General features: G+C 40.9%; 3 protein-coding genes across 5 annotated transcripts in view; 1 reads left to right on the top strand and 2 right to left on the bottom strand.

Annotated features, from left to right (window-relative positions):
* Positions 1-7,610: 7,610 nt before the first annotated feature.
* LOC6579604 (mucin-5AC) overlaps positions 7,611-19,175 on the top strand; it is a 43,698-nt gene continuing 32,133 nt past the window's right edge. Inside the window, exon 1 of one of the 2 annotated variants that reach the window (XM_044010844.1) lies at positions 7,611-7,696. In XM_044010844.1, the coding sequence (XP_043866779.1) occupies positions 7,652-7,696 (45 nt within the window). In that variant the 5' untranslated portion in view covers positions 7,611-7,651. The remainder of the gene's footprint in view (positions 7,697-19,175) is intronic. The other variant, XM_044010843.1, reaches the window with a different exon arrangement.
* On the bottom strand, positions 8,207-12,204 carry LOC6579600. Of its 2 annotated transcripts, none has more exons than XM_015163777.3 (7): positions 11,730-12,204; positions 10,750-11,049; positions 10,496-10,692; positions 10,259-10,435; positions 10,052-10,198; positions 9,726-9,989; positions 8,207-9,665 (listed from the first exon to the last, which is right to left on the bottom strand). In XM_015163777.3, the coding sequence occupies exons 1-7, from the start codon at positions 11,973-11,975 to the stop codon at positions 9,563-9,565; spliced, it is 1,434 nt and encodes a 477-aa protein (XP_015019263.2). In that variant the 5' UTR covers positions 11,976-12,204; the 3' UTR covers positions 8,207-9,562. The 2 variants fall into 2 exon arrangements, with proteins under 2 accessions (XP_015019263.2, XP_032585871.2); XM_032729980.2 differs by having other exon boundaries at positions 10,750-11,052; positions 11,730-12,203.
* Positions 12,595-15,648, bottom strand: LOC6579601. Its single transcript, XM_002005448.4, has 7 exons — positions 15,217-15,648; positions 14,783-15,055; positions 14,528-14,724; positions 14,287-14,463; positions 14,080-14,226; positions 13,754-14,017; positions 12,595-13,692 (listed from the first exon to the last, which is right to left on the bottom strand). The coding sequence occupies exons 1-7, from the start codon at positions 15,448-15,450 to the stop codon at positions 13,590-13,592; spliced, it is 1,395 nt and encodes a 464-aa protein (XP_002005484.1). The 5' UTR covers positions 15,451-15,648; the 3' UTR covers positions 12,595-13,589.

Here is a 19,175-nt window from a genome sequence, read left to right on the forward strand (position 1 = left end):
AATGATGGCTTGATGTGTTAATTGATGTAGACTTATATGTAAATTCAAAATGCTTTGGGCTGAACGAGTAAATTATGATCAATATTTCCCCAGGCTAATATTATTATTATAAATGCTACTTCCATAGGGTTTCGTAGCATTCAGCTTTTGTCATGCAGCTGCCTTCATTCTAGTTTTTGCCACATTCGCTAAAAGAGTAGGCCCACAAGCTCAGAGGCATTTATAAGGTTACGTCATTTATTTAGCGAGCAATTATGATCAATATTTCCCCAGGCTAATATTATTATTATAAATGCTACTTCCATAGGGTTCCGTAGCATTCAGCTTTTGTCATGCCTTCACTCTATTTTTGGCCACATTCACTAGAAGAGTGTGTCCACTGTTTCAGAGGCATTCATAAGGCAAAGCTATTTATTTAGCGAGCAAATATTTTAGTCTTTGGCATTGATGCACCTTAATCAAGTGTCATAGAATTCGCTTTTGTCATGCAGTCGATCAAAAGTTATCGAAAAAGTTATCGAAATCGATAAAAGTTATCGATAAAAGTTATCGAAATCGATAAAAGTTATCGAAAAAGTTATCGATAAAAAGTTATCGAAACAGTTATCGAAATCGAGATTATGATAGCAAATTATGATCAATATTTCCCCAGGCTAATATTATTATTATAAATGCTACTTCCATAGGGTTCCGTAGCATTCAGCTTTTGTCATGCCTTCACTCTATTTTTGGCCACATTCACTAGAAGAGTGTGTCCACTGTTTCAGAGGCATTCATAAGGCAAAGCTATTTATTTAGCGAGCAAATATTTTAGTCTTTGGCATTGATGCACCTTAATCAAGTGTCATAGAATTCGCTTTTGTCATGCAGTCGATCAAAAGTTATCGAAAAAGTTATCGAAATCGATAAAAGTTATCGATAAAAGGTATCGAAATCGATAAAAGTTATCGAAAAAGTTATCGAAATCGATAAAAAGTTATCGAAACAGTTATCGAAATCGAGATTATGATAGCAAATTATGATCAATATTTCCCCAGGCTAATATTATTATTATAAATGCTACTTCCATAGGGTTCCGTAGCATTCAGCTTTTGTCATGCCTTCACTCTATTTTTGGCCACATTCACTAGAAGAGTGTGTCCACTGTTTCAGAGGCATTCATAAGGCAAAGCCATTTATTTAGCGAGCAATTTGATGAATATTTCCAAAAGTTTTAGTCTTTGGCATTGATGCACCTTAATCAAGTGTCATAGAATTCGCTTTTGTCATGCAGTCATCTTAATTCGAGTTTCAGTTTTGATTTAGATAGAAGATTTGAGCATAGTTTCATAATCATTCATAAGGCTATGCCTTTTATTTAGTGGCAAATTATGATCTATATTTCCACAAGTTTCATAGATGTACCATCCATCGAGTGATATATCATTCAGCTTCTGTCATGCAGTCTCAAAGCATTTATATTTTATTATTCAGTCTTTGGCCTCGAAAAAGTTATCGAAATCGATAAAAGTTATCGAAAAAGTTATCGAAATCGATAGAAGTTATCGAAATCGATAAAAGTTATCGAAAAAGTTATCGAAATCGATAAAAGTTATCGAAAAAGTTATCGAAATCGATACAAGTTATCGAAAAAGTTATCGAAATCGATACAAGTTATCGAAAAAGTTATCGAAGCCGATGAAAAGTTATCGAAAAAGTTATCGAAATCGAGAAAAGTTATCGAAATCGATCAAATGATGGCTTGATGTGTTAATTGATGTAGACTTATATGTAAATTCAAAATGCTTTGGGCTGAACGAGTAAATTATGATTAATATTTCCCCAGGCTAATATTATTATTATTATAAATGCTACTTCCATAGGGTTCCGTAGCATTCAGCTTTTGTCATGCCTTCACTCTATTTTTGGCCACATTCACTAGAAGAGTGTGTCCACTGTTTCAGAGGCATTCATAAGGCAAAGTAATTTATTTAGCGAGCAATTATGATGAATATTTCCAAAAGTTTTAGTCTTTGGCATTGCTGCACCTTAATCAAGTGTCATAGAATTCGCTTTTGTCATGCAGTCGATCAAAAGTTATCGATAAAAGTTATCGAAATCGATAAAAGTTATCGAAAAAGCTATCGAAATCGATAAAAGTTATCGAAATCGATAAAAGTTATCGAAAAGTTATCGAAATCGATAAAAGTTCTCGAAAAAGTTATCGAAATCGATAAAATTTATCGAAAAAGTTATCGAAATCGATACAAGTTATCGAAATCGGTCAAATGATGGCTGGATGTGTTAATTGATGTAGACTTATATGTAAATTCAAAATGCTTTGGGCTGAACGAGCAAATTATGATCTATTGATCATTTGGGAAATATTTTTCCCCAAGCATTATTAATATTATTATGCAACTTCCATAGAACTCCGTCATGTCATGGAGCTGCCTTCATTCTAGATTTTTCCACATTCTAGAAGAGTGTGCCCACTGTTTCAGAGCCATTCATAAGGCAAAGTCATTTATGTAGCGAGCAATTATGATCAATATTTCCATAGGCTATTGTTATTATTATTAATGCAACTTCCATAGGGTTTCGTAGCATTCAGCTTTTGTCATGCAGCTGACTTCATTCTAGTTTTTGCCACATTCGCTAAAAGAGTAGGCCCACAAGCTCAGAGGCATTTATAAGGTTACGTCATTTATTTAGCGAGCAATTATGATCAATATTTCCCCAGGCTAATATTATTATTATAAATGCTACTTCCATAGGGTTTCGTAGCATTCAGCTTTTGTCATGCAGCTGACTTCATTCTAGTTTTTGCCACATTCGCTAAAAGACTTGGTTCACAAGTTCAGAGGCATTCATAAGGTTACGTAATTTATTTAGCAAAGTCATTTATTTAGCGAGCCATTATGATAAATATTTCCATAAGCTATTATTATTATTATTATGCAACTTCCATAGGGTTTCGTAGCATTCAGCTTTTGTCGTGCAGCTGCCTTCATTCTAGTTTTTGCCACATTCGCTAAAAGAGTAGGCCCACAAGCTCAGAGGCATTTATAAGGTTACGTCATTTATTTAGCGAGCAATTATGATCAATATTTCCCCAGGCTAATATTATTATTATAAATGCAACTTCCATAGGGTTCCGTAGCATTCAGCTTTTGTCATGCAGCTGCCTTCACTCTAGCTTTTGCCACATTCGCTAGAAGAGTTGGCCCACGGTTTCAGTGGCATTCATAAGGCAAAGCAATTTATTTATCGAGCAAATTATGATCAATATTTCCCCAGGCTAATATTATTATTATAAATGCTACTTCCATAGGGTTCCGTAGCATTCAGCTTTTGTCATGCAGCTGACTTCATTCTAGTTTTTGCCACATTCGCTAAAAGACTTGGTTCACAAGTTCAGAGGCATTCTTAATTCGAGTTTCAGTTTTGATTTTGTCACATTCAATAGAAGATTTGAGCATAATAATCATTCATAAGGCTATGCCTTTTATTTAGTGGCAAATTTTGATCTATATTTCCACAAGTTTCATAGATGTACCATCCATCGAGTGATATACCATTCAGCTTCTGTCATGCAGTCTCAAAGCATTTATATTTTATTATTCAGTCTTTGGCTCTCTGCTTTATATTTATATATTATATATATATATATATATATATATATATATATATATATATACTGTAATTAATATATATCAAAAAATGTTATATCTTCTATTATTTCTTTAAGAAACAATTGGAATGCATAAAAGTTAATGTCGATATAAAATAGTGTTCCAGAGAGCCCTTCTCAGCTGCTGCGTAGTGCAAAAGTTTTTCCTGATTTTAATACCAGATGTAATTTGATTCGCAACGGCTTTTTATTATGTGTTGTTGAGAGGGCAACAACGGTAAAAACAAAAGCAATTTAATAGCTTAACAACATTTTACCATTAGACTTAATTGAATCGTCGAGCCGAATAATAAGCAATGAAACTGAGGGGAAAGGCAAGGGGCGAGCTGCCAGGTGAGCTGAGCTGCCGAACGGCTGAACAGGTGAATATTAAGCGTCAGACATAACATGTTAATGAATTTTAATGAGAAATAATGAGAATAGCTTGCCGCGCCAACTGAAAAACTCATGCATTCTAATAGGACAAACCACTTCAAAAAGCGAGCACCGCCAGGACGCGGGGGCACTTTGCCGCGACAGTTTTGGTTTTTGCGACTCGATTATAGAGGTGGCTGCGCACAGCCAACAATGGGCGTGGGCACAATGTCTATGTGTGAGATTTGCTGAGAGCGGGGCAGAGTCGAGCATATGTTAAGTTGTCGACATGAAAGTTTTTTCGCCTGGCCCCGGGGCCAAACACGATGAAAATGAGATACATGCTCCAAACATACAAAAACAACTTGAATATATGTGTGTGTGTCTACTGTCAATATATTTCACTGTTTCAAGTCACGTTCCGAGCAGCGCACAAAAGTATGCAAAAATCAAAATGACCACTTTTCTTTTGCGTTTTCCGTTTGTGTCTTGGCATTAAAAGTTTAGCTCAACATTTTACTACAGTTTTCAGTTCCGGCTCCCCGAAAAAAAAAAAAAAAAAATACAAATGTCATTTTAAAGTTCTGACTGTGGCACACTTTATCCCAGCTGCGGTCTTTTATGTTCCAACTCAGTCAAATATCCCATGCAAACTCTAATTAAAGTCAAGCTGCTGTGGAGCCCATGTTTATAGAGGCATTTTATTGACAACTGCAGACAAGCTGTAAAAACAAAGCGAACTAACTGAATGACTTCTCAAATACACTTCAAGCTGTTGCGGCACACGTCCCTCGAGTGCCTCCGCCTAAAAGGGTAAACGCATTAATCAAGAGCATAAATAATTGATGAGCCAACTTTTGGCCTTTTGAGAGGAGTTAATCGAATTCAGTGCTTAAGCAAATTGCACACAGTGTGAGGTAGACAAATAGCAGCTGGAAAACAAGTCAAATATTTAGCAGCTAGCATATTTATATATCCAAAAGAAATTTGCTTGATATAATTACAATTATTTTTTTTTTTTTTTTTTGCTTTCTTTGATATTTTATGTATGCTAAATTCGAGTATAATTCAATCTCTGACAAGATTTATATCTTAAGCCGCACCCTTTTATTAGAAAAACAATTTCCTTAGATTATTTCGCATCGCGTATTTTGATAGCAAGTTTGACATTCTCACCCTCATCTCAAAATTGACTTAAGGCCTAGATTCAAAATATTATTAGATCAAGGCTAACGAAATATTCACGCATACGCATGGCATACCTAGCTAGCTGGCACTCGTATTTTATATCCACTTGCAAACCGAATAAAATTCCGACTAAAAATGTAAATCATGAATATTTGTAGTCGAAGCTATTGTGGTTCCTGTCACGTGCCTTCCGCAATTGGCTTGGGCGACAACCGCGTCTCTGCGGCAAATGAATTTGGAATCTGGCATTTTGTTTTATTCGTTTACAGGAGGAAAGAAAGGAGGGAGGGAGAAAGCCCCTACCTGTTTGTAATTAGCTGTGCGAAGGCTTGGAATTTCTGCTTCGCAAAAAATCTGATTGGTATTAACTGAAGTAAATTGATTTAATTGATTAGCGTGCATTTTAATTAAGCTAATTGAACTGACAGCAAATGCGGCAACACCTCAATAGCTGCCAGGGCCTGCACACCATCAATCGTTCAGCTCCCATGGCCATAAATCTGTCCCCAGCGCCAATCGCCTTGTCAAGCGAATTTATTATGCATATTTCTATAAAACCGACAGACAGACAGCGACAATCAGCTCTGACACCTGCCCTAACTAAGTGCTGCGACGCTCATATCTTGGCTTGCCGAAGCAACCTTTGCTGTTCGGGGCGCATATTAAGCTGGATGAATTCTGTTGCTCATATGCCATCCATAACCGTTAGACGCGTCTCGCGACTCGCACTTAATCAAAGGGCAACTGATCAAATAGCATCAAGAATTTAGCACCTGTTGTAATACAGTGCCTGTCACAGCAGAAAACTTAAATTGTCAGCTCCGCGACAGGTAAATGCGAACTGGGAGAGAGAGTTGGCTTTGATCCTGTTCCCTCTAGCTGCTGAGTTACAGCCAATTGGCTGTTCCTTTGATTTATTTGATTGACGGCTGCAGCACCAACTGACGACAGCTCAGCTCGGCTCCCAATTGGCCTGGGCTACAATTTGTCTTGAGAGGTGGAATCTTGTAACAAGTTGAGTAAACTGAATTTACTCGATGCAAACTAACCAACGATTGGCACAGCAATTAGGCCTTCTCTTACTCTCCACATAATATATTCAGTCTGCCCTTTATGGCCGGGCATTGAATTGATTTCTTGGCCAGCCGTGCCCAGGCTCATGCTTGCTTTGGCATGCAAATTGACATGCTTTGAGATTTATTGGCATAAATTATAATGAAATAAAACATGTCTTAAGCCCGCCGCTGAGGATAATCATCGTGGGTCTGGGTTAATTGACGGCACATTAAATGGTAATACACAAGGCCGTCAGAAGACGGCCAGAAGCCCAGCGTCGCGTAATTTGTTTGTGCCGAGTGCTTGAAAACGGAAATTGAATTTTATAAACTTTGGCCATGGCTCCTATCAAACGAGGGGGCAGCAATTAATACTCCCGGCAGGTCGCCTACCCGACGGGGGCGACGAAAGGCTTTCGGCTCGGGCTAGTGGGCCAAAGTTAGTATGGACTCACTCATTCGGGTCGATAGCGATGCGTCAGCTGGGAAGCCCAAAACCAGAAAACTTTCTATGTACATCGCAGGAATATGAAAGCAGGAGGCAGGGAGGGGGCACTGTCAAAGCTGTTGCCGCTGTCGTTGTTGTTTCCGAGTTTGAGCGGCTGTTGCTGTTGCTGATGTTGCTTTTCGTTGTCATTGAAGTGTTTTAATCAATTCTGATTTAATTTTATGCCCAATTAAGTGTGAAAAGCGTTTGATGTTGGGCACGAGCGCACTCCGCCCCCAAACTCCACACACCGCCACTCACCTAAACCCTCCAGCCCCCCTCTATTCGCAGCATGTGCCGAGAGGCACGCAACCGTGAGCATTGAATATGCCACAGTTATGGCCCCTAACGAGATGGGGCAAACGACGATTTGGCTGCTATGTCACCGGAAGCCATCCATACATAGCTGCAGTTCGGTTCACTACCCATGACGGTCTATTATGAAAGCACTCACTCACACACTCACCCAGACACTCACTCACACTCACACATGAATAACATTGTCATCAGAGCTTCCACAAGCAAGTCACACTTAAATAAGTTTTTGATTATAAGTAGATGTTGTTGTTGCTGTTGCTGCTCTCTCTCTCTCTCTCTTTCTCTCTCTCTCTCTCTATGTGCACCTGTAATAATTGCTTCTGCTTTATGTATCCTCTGAGCATTTACATATATCTCTATTCTATACAACTCAGCTCGTCTATACGATGGTAGCCGCTTCTAGTTGTTGTTGGCCTGTACTATCTCTTTAACCATGGTTCAAACTCTCTTCTTATGACAGAAACGAAAATTGCTGGCTAAGCGTTATCCAATAATCTTTATCAACAGCTACAGCAACAGCAGCAGCAGCAGTCCGACTCGGCCTCGACCCCAAGCATTTTGGAAGCATTAGTCTATATGACAGCCGATCCGATATCCTTATGCTTCTGGATATGCCTACAGGTAACCAACAGCTAAGCTAGAGCGCCAAGCTAATATGTAATACATGCGAGTGTTAAAGATTAAAGACTTCAAGTATCTTTAAATTAGCCTTGTTACGGCTTGGGCAGAAGCACCTGTAATTACCCAAGCAATTGCGCCAACTGCGTAACTCAGGAATATATACTTGGTACACATATAAAACGACGTATACATTGTCTTGGCTCTCCGCTTGCGGTGGGTAAGGTTTCATGATAATGTGCGCTGCGAGATTTGGTTCCTAAGGGCGCGGTTGGCTGCCTCAGTGCTTCAGGTGCGTTTCAGCCATAAAGCAATTTCGTTGAAAATTTACGAGCTTCCAACTTGACGCTGCGACGGCAACTGCGACGGTTTAGGGTTATGTCGGGGCTCGCTCACTGGACACCTTTACAAGTTATGGCTTTCATCTTAGGAATTCGTTTAAAATGAAAGCTTTAGCCTTGACCAACACGCAGCTCGTATATGTCCTTGGGAGCAAACATTCTTCAGCGCATCTTTTTGATAAAAACACATTTTTTTTTATTCGATTTAGATACATAGATTAATTTCGTTATACATGCTTGTGATTTTGGGTGTCGGAGATTGGCGTAAGGCTCAAGCTTAGGGGATAGCTTGAACAATGGCATCCTATCCATGTGAATATTTAAAATGAATATTAACTGTGTGTATGTGGGTGGTAGTGTTCGCATGCTAGGCGATTGGGTACTTTCACCAATTCTCGAGTTCCATTACTATTACAATTTCACGGTTCATCGATTGAGTGTGATATGACGAGTAGTTCTTGCAATACTCTGCTAATTTCATACTTTCCTTGGAGCGTCCTTAGTGGCCGTCCGTTGTGTAAAATGCTGACTTTGAATTTGCAAAATTCTGAATATAACAATATTTCACTTTGTATTGTCTGTGTGGATGAACATGTTTGTGTTTGGATTGCAGCAACTACAAACTAATCTTAACTATAACGAGTAACTAGAATTATTACTGGCGCTGTTCCCGGATCTGACCTGACCTGATCTGATCTGATCTGACCTGGTCTGATCTGATCTGACATGACCCGACTTGGCCTGACCCGACCAGACCAGACCGGACTAGAGCAGCCCAGCCCTGCGCTTGGAAGGACAGCCACCTCTTCAGACCTCTGCCTACTAATTGTTGCACACACACATTGGCGTCATGTTGCGAACAAATATGCATCGCTTGTCGTTTTAAATTTGATTAGCATGTGAAAAATTTTTTAAGGCTTTCCTTATGTACGATTTTTGTTTTTTTGTTTTTTTTTTTCTTGTTTAATATTCTCATATTATTAGCAAAAGATTTTGTTAAAATTTGATTGAAGAGAGTCATTTTCATGCCAAAATGAGCCTTAAAAATTAAAACGCTGACACTTCTCAATCTACCAAAATGGTCAGCGTTTTCAATTAGTAGGCAGGGCAGTGGATCCGTGTCCTAAAATCATTTTTTATTTTTTTTTTTTTTTTTTTTTTTTTTTTTTTTAACTGAATTTTCACTGATATCAAAAAGATCGAGTATGAAAAGATAACTAAAAACGAATTCCTTGTTAGTTGCGTTGCGCTTACGTCGAGTAACGAAAGGCATCCAAAAGTCACCCAATCACACAGCGTTTGGGTTTTAGGTGTTTCATGTTATACGTATGATCAGAATGGCCTTAGCGTCGCTCGCGCTTTTTTGCGAGCCTGTTTTCAGTTTCAAGCTATTTCTGTGGGTTATATTTTTGGTTATTACTCTCTCCTCGCTACGGCAGCGCAACAGTCCCCAAAACTGTTTAAGGTGTCTGTTTGTGTGTTTGTGTGAGTCTTGTGGGTCTACGTATGTGTCTCAGATGGAACTAAATTAGTACACGATGAGCAGGTTGTTCTCGTTAAATCCTGCCGAATGTCCTGCATTGCGCACTATAAAATTGGATCCATCGAAGTGCATGCGCTTTTCATTGCGACTGCAAGGCAAGAAATCAAATAAAATAATTGGAATTAAATGGCCAAGTTTCGATACGTACCGTAAAAACAGATGCGAGGTCTTGCCCAAGGAGGCGGTGCAGTGGATGCCCAGAGTGGTCAGAGTGACCGATCCATTGCCAGGGCTGGTGCGAATGAGCCCCTTGTTGTGTTGGCGAGTCACCTTCACCAGGCCATCGGCGGCCTGAATGATGCGAAAACCATTGATGTCGTACATCTCGGTGCCGTCGTCTGCGCAACTGTAGGATGACTTTGCAATCACCTCCTGTGCATCGGGCACAAATGAGGGACCGTGGCGCGAGTCGCTGTTGAGAGTGTTGCGAGTGTTAAGAGAGAGAAGAACATACTACTCCGATACGCTACTCACTCATAAAACACTGCCAGAGTGTAGTCCTTAGTCAGGTCAGTGAAAGTGTCGGTTGTGGTGCGTGTTCCAGCAGTGTCCACCAGATAAATCAAAGCACAAGACTCGCTGGTGAAGCTCACACCCTTGTACCACATCTTAGCATAGCGCCTGTAAAAACAAAGAAGTTGCCTTAAATAGTTCTAAGCAAAATTATCCCTATTAGCCTACACAAAATTGTTGGCCTTCATGCCGTCATAGGTCACGATTTCCACCTTGGAACCACTCTGCAGGATTCGACCATTGGGATGGATTAGAGCAGAGTTTGTGCCATTGCGCGACAGTGCGACAGCCACCATGCTGCGCTGATTCAACACGCGCACGGCCTTGTCCAGAGTCATATCGATTCTGTAATCGAAAGAATATTATTCCATTTCAATCAACAGCTCAACTGATCTAGACACACACCTGACTCCCTCGCGCAAGCGCAGCTGGATGGTGCCATTGGACATGGCAATCGGTCCGGAGCCAGGACATGGCGGTGGTGGTGGTGGATTATTCTCGAACTCAAAAGTGCGAGAGCTGACACGACCCAAGGCATGAGGTGGAGGCGGCATGGGCGACGGATACTGCTGAGTGTGGTGCATTTGGGGTTGCGGTTGTGGCTAATAAGGAAAGAAGTATTATTAAGTTAATCGAGAGTAGTGAATGTAGCTATTTACCTGACAGTAGGCGCCGCTATTGTCATACCCAAATGGCCCAGCGAAGCGAGCAGTCAACGACTTAGTGCTCAGGACCAGTGGCTCCAAGTCTGCAACGGCAGTGAGCAGCGGCTGCGACTGGTGCATGCCCATTCCCATGGCACGATAGGAGCCCGAGGCACCTATGGCATTAGTCTGGCTAGAGCATTCCTTGGCTAGCACTGAAGTGTTGGTGCCCACACTGGCGCTGCCGCTGTTCAGCGATATGCTGCTCATACGAGCTGAAAGCGATGCTGCCGCATTGGGCAAGCGAACCGACGACTGCTGCAAATTTCAAACAGGGTATAAAAATCTTATGTAGATAAATGTATCAAACAAAGGCCATATTTATTTGGCTATGCAAAAATCAATAACCTCTAACCTTGTAAAATATATTGCCTTTGATATCATAAAATATTTAATATAATTATTAATTCTCGTTGCAAAAAAAAGCTGTTGAATCCATTTTTAATGGAGGTCAGCCAATAGCCATGATATCTGTTAATAATAGCAAGCATATCTATTAGGGATGACAAACGTGATCCCACCCGATTATGATTATGCTAACTCAGTGGAAATTAGCAGATGTCAACGATAAATCAGATTACCACGTTTTCATTTTACAGCTGTCAAACTCCGCTGTATAAACTTGACAATTGGCTCTGTCAACGACAGATTCAGCCATGTTTTGTCACGCCCCAGGTGGACACATCGTAAACAGTATTAATATTGAATACAACGGTACATGAGTTCAAATTGCTAAAGCTCTTATATTCAATAGCAATGAGGTAGCAGACGGACGAGACGAAATAGATATTGCACTAAAACAAAAAAAGGCTACTCCCCTTGTGAAAAACACGTAACCTAGCCTAAGTTTTCAATTGATGACGTTCACAAACTGTCAAAAAAAAAAAAAACGACACACTGACAACTGAAAGAAAACTTTTCTGGGCTGAACTTACCGGTGATGGGTTGTTGTTGGTGTACACCGAGCGTTGGCGCACGCCATTTGGGGCTTTAGTGGGCGAGCGTAAGATGTTGTTGATCTTGTCGTTCGTCTGGGCACGCGACAAAAAATCTTCGGCATTGAAGATGCCCACACGGCCGCTCTTCGGGGTGACAATGGTCTCCGGCTGCTGCTTGGTCTCATCACATGCTGCCAGCTGGCATTGCACCTCCTTGGTGTTCGGTTTAGTAACTGGAACCATTTTATTTTCTTCTTGCGTTCGATGTATTCTTGTGACTAAATTAATTACAGTTACACTTTAATGGGAACGGAGTTGCACGCGGGGATAGGAATGCGAAAAACCAAAGATTGCTCGACACAACGACTCTGAGAGAGGAATTTAATTTTTACTTTTTTTATTTTCTACTTTCAAGAGCTCTGCTCACTGCGAAAATTTGTGAAAGAATGACTTTCCACAGATGCTGCTCCTTGACTAGTAAGCTTTTCACCGGGATGTCGTCGCCTACTTTGCTGAAAATTAAATATCACCAAATATGTGTTGGAAAACGCATTTCCCTTGCCAACACTAGCATTTTTCTGGGTGGCTGCATACAACACTCTTCGTGCACATAATTAACTCAAAACACTTAAAATAGGCATAAACTGATATAACATGGATTTATTTGAAAGGGGCAACTGAAATAATATTGTTTTGTTCACAAATGTGACCAGATCCCTGACAGTAATAAAATATAACAAAAATACTGTGTTGAAGTAAAAATACTTCTACCGAAAAATACTATGTGCCTTGATTTAATGTTTTTAAGCACCATTATTTTAAAAATTATTACTTACTGGTCTCACTGTGACATATTAACAAATAACGTTTTATCAAACTTTTATTGATAATTCCATACAATAATTTTGTAATACATGCTCTTGAATTTTGGATCATGTGAGATCGTCGTAAGGCTCACAAATCTCATAAAGCCACCAAGCGTGAAAAGAAGAAATGTTGACAGATTTACACATAGGCCAGAAATACATATATTATATATTTGTATGTTCATATGTGAAGTATGAGGATGTATGTGTATATGTACCTATAATAATTGAGGACGTTGTGTATAGTTTTTGTCAACAATTATACGTTTTCTATCAACATGTATTTATTAATTTCTCACTTTTCTTTCGGGTAACTTGTGTTGTAAACGTGCTCATGGTGTATTGGTCTATCGCTCACTTTGAATTTGCAAAACTTAGTTTGCAACATTATTTCACTTTGATGTGTGACTTCCCATGTTCGGAGCATCACAGCAACTACAAACTAATCTTAACTTTAACAAGTAACTGTAATGTAAGGTCGTCTTCTGTTCAGACTAACAACGCATTGAAGGTTCGGACCACCTCTTAAAGGCCACCGCCTACTTATTGTAACACATACACATTGCGCCATGGCATAGTGTTTCTAATTTTTATGCATGTGAACAATTTTTTAAGGCTTTTCTCAATGTACATAATGTGTTTTTTTTTTTTTTTTTTTCCTATTATGTGTAAAATATTGTTGAAATTTGATGAACTCTTTTCTGTATGCCAAATCGAGCCTTAAAAATAAAAACGCTGATCCCTTTATTTGTTAGAAGTGGTCAGCGTTCTCAAGTAGTAGGCAGGGCAGTGGACTTGTACTCGTGTTTTTTTTTTTTTGCTGTATATATAACTAAAATCTAATTCCTTCTTGTAAACGTCTGTGATGTCTGTGATCTTAACAAATTTTAGTAATTTTCCCTCTCCACTCTACGGAAGCCTAGCGGCCCCTAAAAACTACCTTGGATATTGTCTGTTTGTGTTTGTGTCTTATAGATAGGATGGAACTAAATTAGTACACGATCAGTAGATTGTTCTCATTGAATCCGGCCGAGTGCCCTGCATTGCGCACTATAAAATTGGCTCCATCAAAATGCATACGCTTTTCATTGCGACTGCAAGACAAGAGATCAAACACAATTATATGTACTATAAATGTTAGGATTATATACGTACCGTAAAAACAGATGCGAGGTCTTGCCCAAGGAGGCGGTGCAGTGGATGCCCAGAGTGGTCAGAGTGACCGATCCATTGCCAGGGCTGGTGCGAATGAGCCCCTTGTTGTGTTGGCGAGTCACCTTCACCAGGCCATCGGCGGCCTGAATGATGCGAAAACCATTGATGTCGTACATCTCGGTGCCGTCGTCTGCGCAACTGTAGGATGACTTTGCAATCACCTCCTGTGCATCCGGCACAAATGAGGGACCGTGGCGCGAGTCGCTGTTGAGAGTGTTGCGAGTGTTAAGAGAGAGAAGAACATACTACTCCGATACGCTACTCACTCATAAAACACTGCCAGAGTGTAGTCCTTAGTCAGGTCAGTGAAAGTGTCGGTTGTGGTGCGTGTTCCAGCAGTGTCCACCAGATAAATCAAAGCACAAGACTCGCTAGTGAAGCTCACACCCTTGTACCACATCTTAGCATAGCGCCTGTAAAAGCAAAGACGTTGGCTTGAATAGTTCCAAGCAAAATAATCACAAATATTTTACACAAAATTGTTGGTCTTCATGCCGTCATAGGTCACGATTTCCACCTTGGAACCACTCTGCAGGATTCGACCATTGGGATGGATTAGAGCAGAGTTTGTGCCATTGCGCGACAGTGCGACAGCCACCATGCTGCGCTGATTTAACACACGCACGGCCTTGTCCAGAGTCATATCGATTCTGTAATCGAAGGAATATTACTTATTCCAGCCCAATCAACAGCTTAACTGATCTAGAAACACACCTGACTCCCTCGCGCAAGCGCAGCTGGATGGTGCCATTGGACATGGCAATCGGTCCGGAGCCAGGACATGGCGGTGGTGGTGGTGGATTATTCTCGAACTCAAAAGTGCGAGAGCTGACACGACCCAAGGCATGAGGTGGAGGCGGCATGGGCGACGGATACTGCTGAGTGTGGTGCATTTGGGGTTGCGGTTGTGGCTAATAGGGTAAAGATTATTGTTAGGTTATCCTATCAGTAGTGAAAGTGGTTAGTTACCTGACCGTAGGCGAAGCGAGCTGTCAACGACTTAGTGCTCAGGACCAGTGGCTCCAAGTCTGCAACGGCAGTGAGCAGCGGCTGCGACTGGTGCATGCCCATTCCCATGGCACGATAGGAGCCCGAGGCACCTATGGCATTAGTCTGGCTAGAGCATTCCTTGGCCAGCACTGAAGTGTTGGTGCCCACACTGGCGCTGCCGCTGTTCAGCGATATGCTGCTCATACGAGCTGAAAGCGATGCTGCCGCATTGGGCAAACGAACCGACGACTGCTGCATATTTGATATAAATTAATATTGAAAAACTTCTATAATTTGGATTGATTTCGAAAAACAGTAATAGCCGAACTTGAAAAAGAAAACTCTCATATAATCAGAACCTCACTTTTACCGCTTGTCAAAGACACAGACAGACGAATTCTGACAGAACTTACCGGAGATGGGTTGTTGTTGGTGTACACCGAGCGTTGACGCACGCCATTCGGAGACTTTGTGGGCGAGCGCAAAATGTTGTTAATCTTGTCGTTGGTCTGAGCACGCGACAGAAAGTCTTCGGCATTGAAGATGCCCACTCGGCCGCTCTTCGGGGTGACAACGGTCTCCGGCTGCTGCTCGGCCTCATCGCTTTCTGCCAGCTGGCATTGCACTTCCTTGGTAACTGGAACCATTTTCTATACTATTCTACCACAATTTAATAGAAATGTAGTTGCACGCGACGATGTAAATGCGAAAAACCAAAGCTTGCTCGACACAACGACTCTGAGAGAGAAATTTAATTTTACTTTTTTATTTTCTACTTTCAAGAGCTCTGCTCACTGCGAAAATTTGTGAAAGAATGACTCTCCACTAAATCTGCTCTTAAACAATTCATTTAGCCTAGCAGCACCATCGCCTACTTTGCTGTCAAAGTCAATTTAGCAGAGGAAGTGTTGGTAAACGCGCTGAAGCCACCAGTGATTGGCAATAGATGCAGAGCTTCTGCATGCAAATTGCTAGCATACTTTCAGGCTGAACGCGATTCAAAGTTTCCTCTTATAGTGCACTTATTGATGCAATCTATACATCGGGAAATTCCATTGGCAATCAGTGAGAAGAATCAGCATTGAGCTGGCAGCTAAATTAAATTAAATAAGCGCTTCGAACTGTAAGAAGGGAAATGCGCAGAGCAAAGAAATTGTTGCTGATTGTCGTCTATAAGCCAGAGCTAAAAGCAAAAAAGCTATTGAAATATTGATTTCAGTTTGGCTCAGAGCACTTTATATTTTATATAATATATATTTATTGAATAGATACTATTGCGTTTGCTGAAAGGGAAGAACATTTCGCTATTGGCTTAGGTCAAACGCACTTGGCTAAAATATGTCCTTGCCAATGACAGAGATAATTAGTTTTGCTGCCAAATATTGACAAATCGCTTCAATTGGCAATATTCATGGCTGGCCGAGAGCAGAGCCTCCCGTTGGCCAAAATGCGTGTACTTCCGACTGTATTCGAACGTCAATTAGCCAGAGATAATTCATTATGATAAATCCTTCAAGCTGTTGTGCACAAACCGCGGGGCTAGAGACGCCCCTGAACTTCCGCTGGGCCAAATCAGTGACAATTGTCGCAATTATTTTCTTGGCCAATTGCAATTGAGTAACTGCTGCCGCTGCCGCTGCCGCTGCCCTGGCGTTCTGACACTTTCCTAATGCCGTTGATTAATGGCGCGGCGGTGCGGTGGTGCGGCGTGGCCTAATGAGCGCATTGACTCCTTGCAATGTTTGGCCATCGGCCCACGTCAGAACTGACCAGAATTCACAATTTATTTTTGCCAACAATTTTCATTATTTTCGCTATTTTCATTTTCATTTTCATTTTCATTTTCGTGTTCGTTTTCATTTGAGTTGTCAGCAGCATAGAACATATTTATGTGCAATTTATTTTTGGCTCTGCCGCTCATTAAAATACTGTTGCACTGCATATGAAAATTGTTGTTGGCGTGCCACGCCCACGCGTTGCATTGACTCAGTTTGCGAGAAATCCAAAAATATTGTTTACAGAATGCGTTGCGTGAATTTCAAAATCTGTTGCTGAAAATACGCATCCAAAGGCGGACAGGTGAGACGGGCGGACGGACGGACGGACGGGCAGGCGAAATACGGAAGAAATTCATTTGTAAAGAAGCAAATGTTTTTCATTTAGCTCGAACAAATTGGATAACCTCCTTTTGTGAACATAACATAATACACACGCACACATGCACACATGCACACATGTATATATGTATATTCTCTTATAAAACAATATTTTGTTGACAGGATTCTCAATGCTGGGGCACAAAAGTTTTTGGGTTTTGATGGCGCATTTTAGTTTTAATTGCGGCTCGGAGCTCACAATGCTGTTGTTCAGTGAGCCACTATTGTGTATGCATTTTAATTAACTAGAATGCAAAAAGCCACCAGTTGCCACAAGCAATGCATTTCCATTTGCCACAATGCCATAGAAAGGCACTGAGTGGCACAGACTGGCACAGAGTGGGGCTATGTATTACGACAGAGAGAGAGAGAGAGAGAGAAAGAGCGAGGGATAGAGCATCAATTGCCATTAGTTGTGATTTATGGTGGCCAACTGGGGACACTCTAAATAACAATACCTGTGCGGCTTGGCTGGTTTTGCATGAATACACAAAAGTCTCGCCTTATTGAGCCACTCTGAGTGGCCTCCATTATTTGGCAATTGCATTTCATCTCATTCAAGTATAATCCCAGCAAAACAAATTTTTGTAGCCAAGTTATGCAATGGCTAAGAAAATCTACGGAAGAAGCAGAGCTCTTCAGCTATTTCCGTGGCGACAAAAACGAATTTATGGCCATGTCAATGAACTGTGCACTGTGCATTGCCTCAGCAGAGAGCGATTTAGAATGGCATGGAGATGCTAAGCAGGCAGAGGAGAGAGATTCATGCGGTTGGAATTCAGGCGACACGGATGATGCTCTGCGTCTGTCCAATGGCTGACGTCATATCCATATTGTAGTGCGAGGAGGAACCATAGGCACTCTGAGTGATAGGGAACTTATGGCATAATTGAAATTGAAATGACTTGGGCTACTTTAAGAACATTTTTAAATGTATCGCATTTTATTTATTTATATTTATTTTTATTTTTTCACAATTAACATTAAAAACAATTACCACAGACGTAAAGCTCGGCCGACAGTTGCTTTTGTTGGAATTAATTGATTGTCAACAGCATCAGAAATGAATATATTTAAATATGCATACATACATACATACATATAAATGTATATAATTAATTATGGGAATACAAACAAAAATCTATATATCGACATCTTTGTGGTCAATTAAGGCAAACAAACTCAGCTTCTATTCAAATATATGTTTATTCTCCATATGAAATATGCTATCGTATATAGATTTCCAACTTAGTCTCTATAAGCAATTTCAGATATATCTCGATATAGTTGCTGTCGCTGTTGCTGTTGCTATGTTGTCATGTGTCGCCTGGAAACCACATCTTAATGCTCATCAGCCTTTGCGGCATTCCAGGCATTTTCAGCCGTCTCGATTGTCACTCTCTCTGTTTTTCGACCATCATAAATCGCGTAAAGCTCATGAAACTTGAGTGACTGTTGTTTACACAGCCAGTCCAATGGGCGAGCCGCACAAATCCCCCCATCCAATACATTGAGTCTCTTCGGTTTGTCAAATGATTCATTGGGATTTCCTGGAGTGCCCGCCCGGCCCGTGTAGACCAACGCACTTTGTCTGGGATCTGGGGTCTGTGGTTTGGACACTGGGCACTGGGGACTGGGTGGCCGTTTCGTGACCAATTCACCAAAAATAAAGCAAAAGTGTGCCCGAGTGTTACGTCCACGCAAATAGGTGGACGTCAGTTCATCTTTTTTAGGTTTGACGTCATCAACTCGCAGCGCTGTGCCAAGTGCTGGCAGTGGCGCACAGATTTCAGCGCGCTGTCTGTGGGCCCCTTCGGTGCACTTCCCAGGCGCCTCTGCGACTGCAAAAGGTGTGCTGTGGTGGAGGAGGAGGTGCGGGAGGAGGAGGAGGAGGTGTAGATCTTTCGTAAGATTTAATGTCTGCTGGCGCACTGCCCGTTTGTCAGACTAAATTTTACGCTTAATTTAAGCGGCAAACATCTGAGGTGACGTTGTCGTTTCTACTTTGATTTTGTTGTTGTTGTTGTTGTCGTTGTTGCTTTTTGTTCCACAAATATAGGTCAGAAAATTCATCAATAATTAATACACTGGTCGGAAAAATAATGGCTGATAAATAATTGGGCAAGAATTGAGTGCCGTGCTTAAACTTAAAGAAAATACAAATTCTTCACAGTCATTCATTTACAATATATATATATATATATATCAACATAAAT

The sequence above is a fragment of the Drosophila mojavensis genome, unplaced genomic scaffold (assembly GCF_018153725.1).
Source record: "Drosophila mojavensis isolate 15081-1352.22 unplaced genomic scaffold, ASM1815372v1 contig_80, whole genome shotgun sequence".
NCBI lineage: Eukaryota > Metazoa > Arthropoda > Insecta > Diptera > Drosophilidae > Drosophila > Drosophila mojavensis.

What these genes read in the sequence shown, in the direction of transcription:
- LOC6579600 (XM_032729980.2), bottom strand. Translation starts at nt 11,975, where the DNA reads ATGGTTCCAGTTACTAAACCGAACACCAAGGAGGTGCAATGCCAGCTG. An exon ending in CCAACAACAACCCATCACCG is followed by an intron (nt 11,053 to 11,729) that starts GTAAGTTCAGCC and finishes TGAAATTTGCAG; the next exon opens with CAGTCGTCGGTTCGCTTGCC. An exon ending in ACTCTGGCAGTGTTTTATGA is followed by an intron (nt 9,990 to 10,051) that starts GTGAGTAGCGTA and finishes CACTCTCAACAG; the next exon opens with CGACTCGCGCCACGGTCCCT.
- LOC6579601 (XM_002005448.4), bottom strand. Translation starts at nt 15,450, where the DNA reads ATGGTTCCAGTTACCAAGGAAGTGCAATGCCAGCTGGCAGAAAGCGAT. An exon ending in CGCTTGCGCGAGGGAGTCAG is followed by an intron (nt 14,464 to 14,527) that starts GTGTGTTTCTAG and finishes CTTCGATTACAG; the next exon opens with AATCGATATGACTCTGGACA. An exon ending in ACTCTGGCAGTGTTTTATGA is followed by an intron (nt 14,018 to 14,079) that starts GTGAGTAGCGTA and finishes CACTCTCAACAG; the next exon opens with CGACTCGCGCCACGGTCCCT.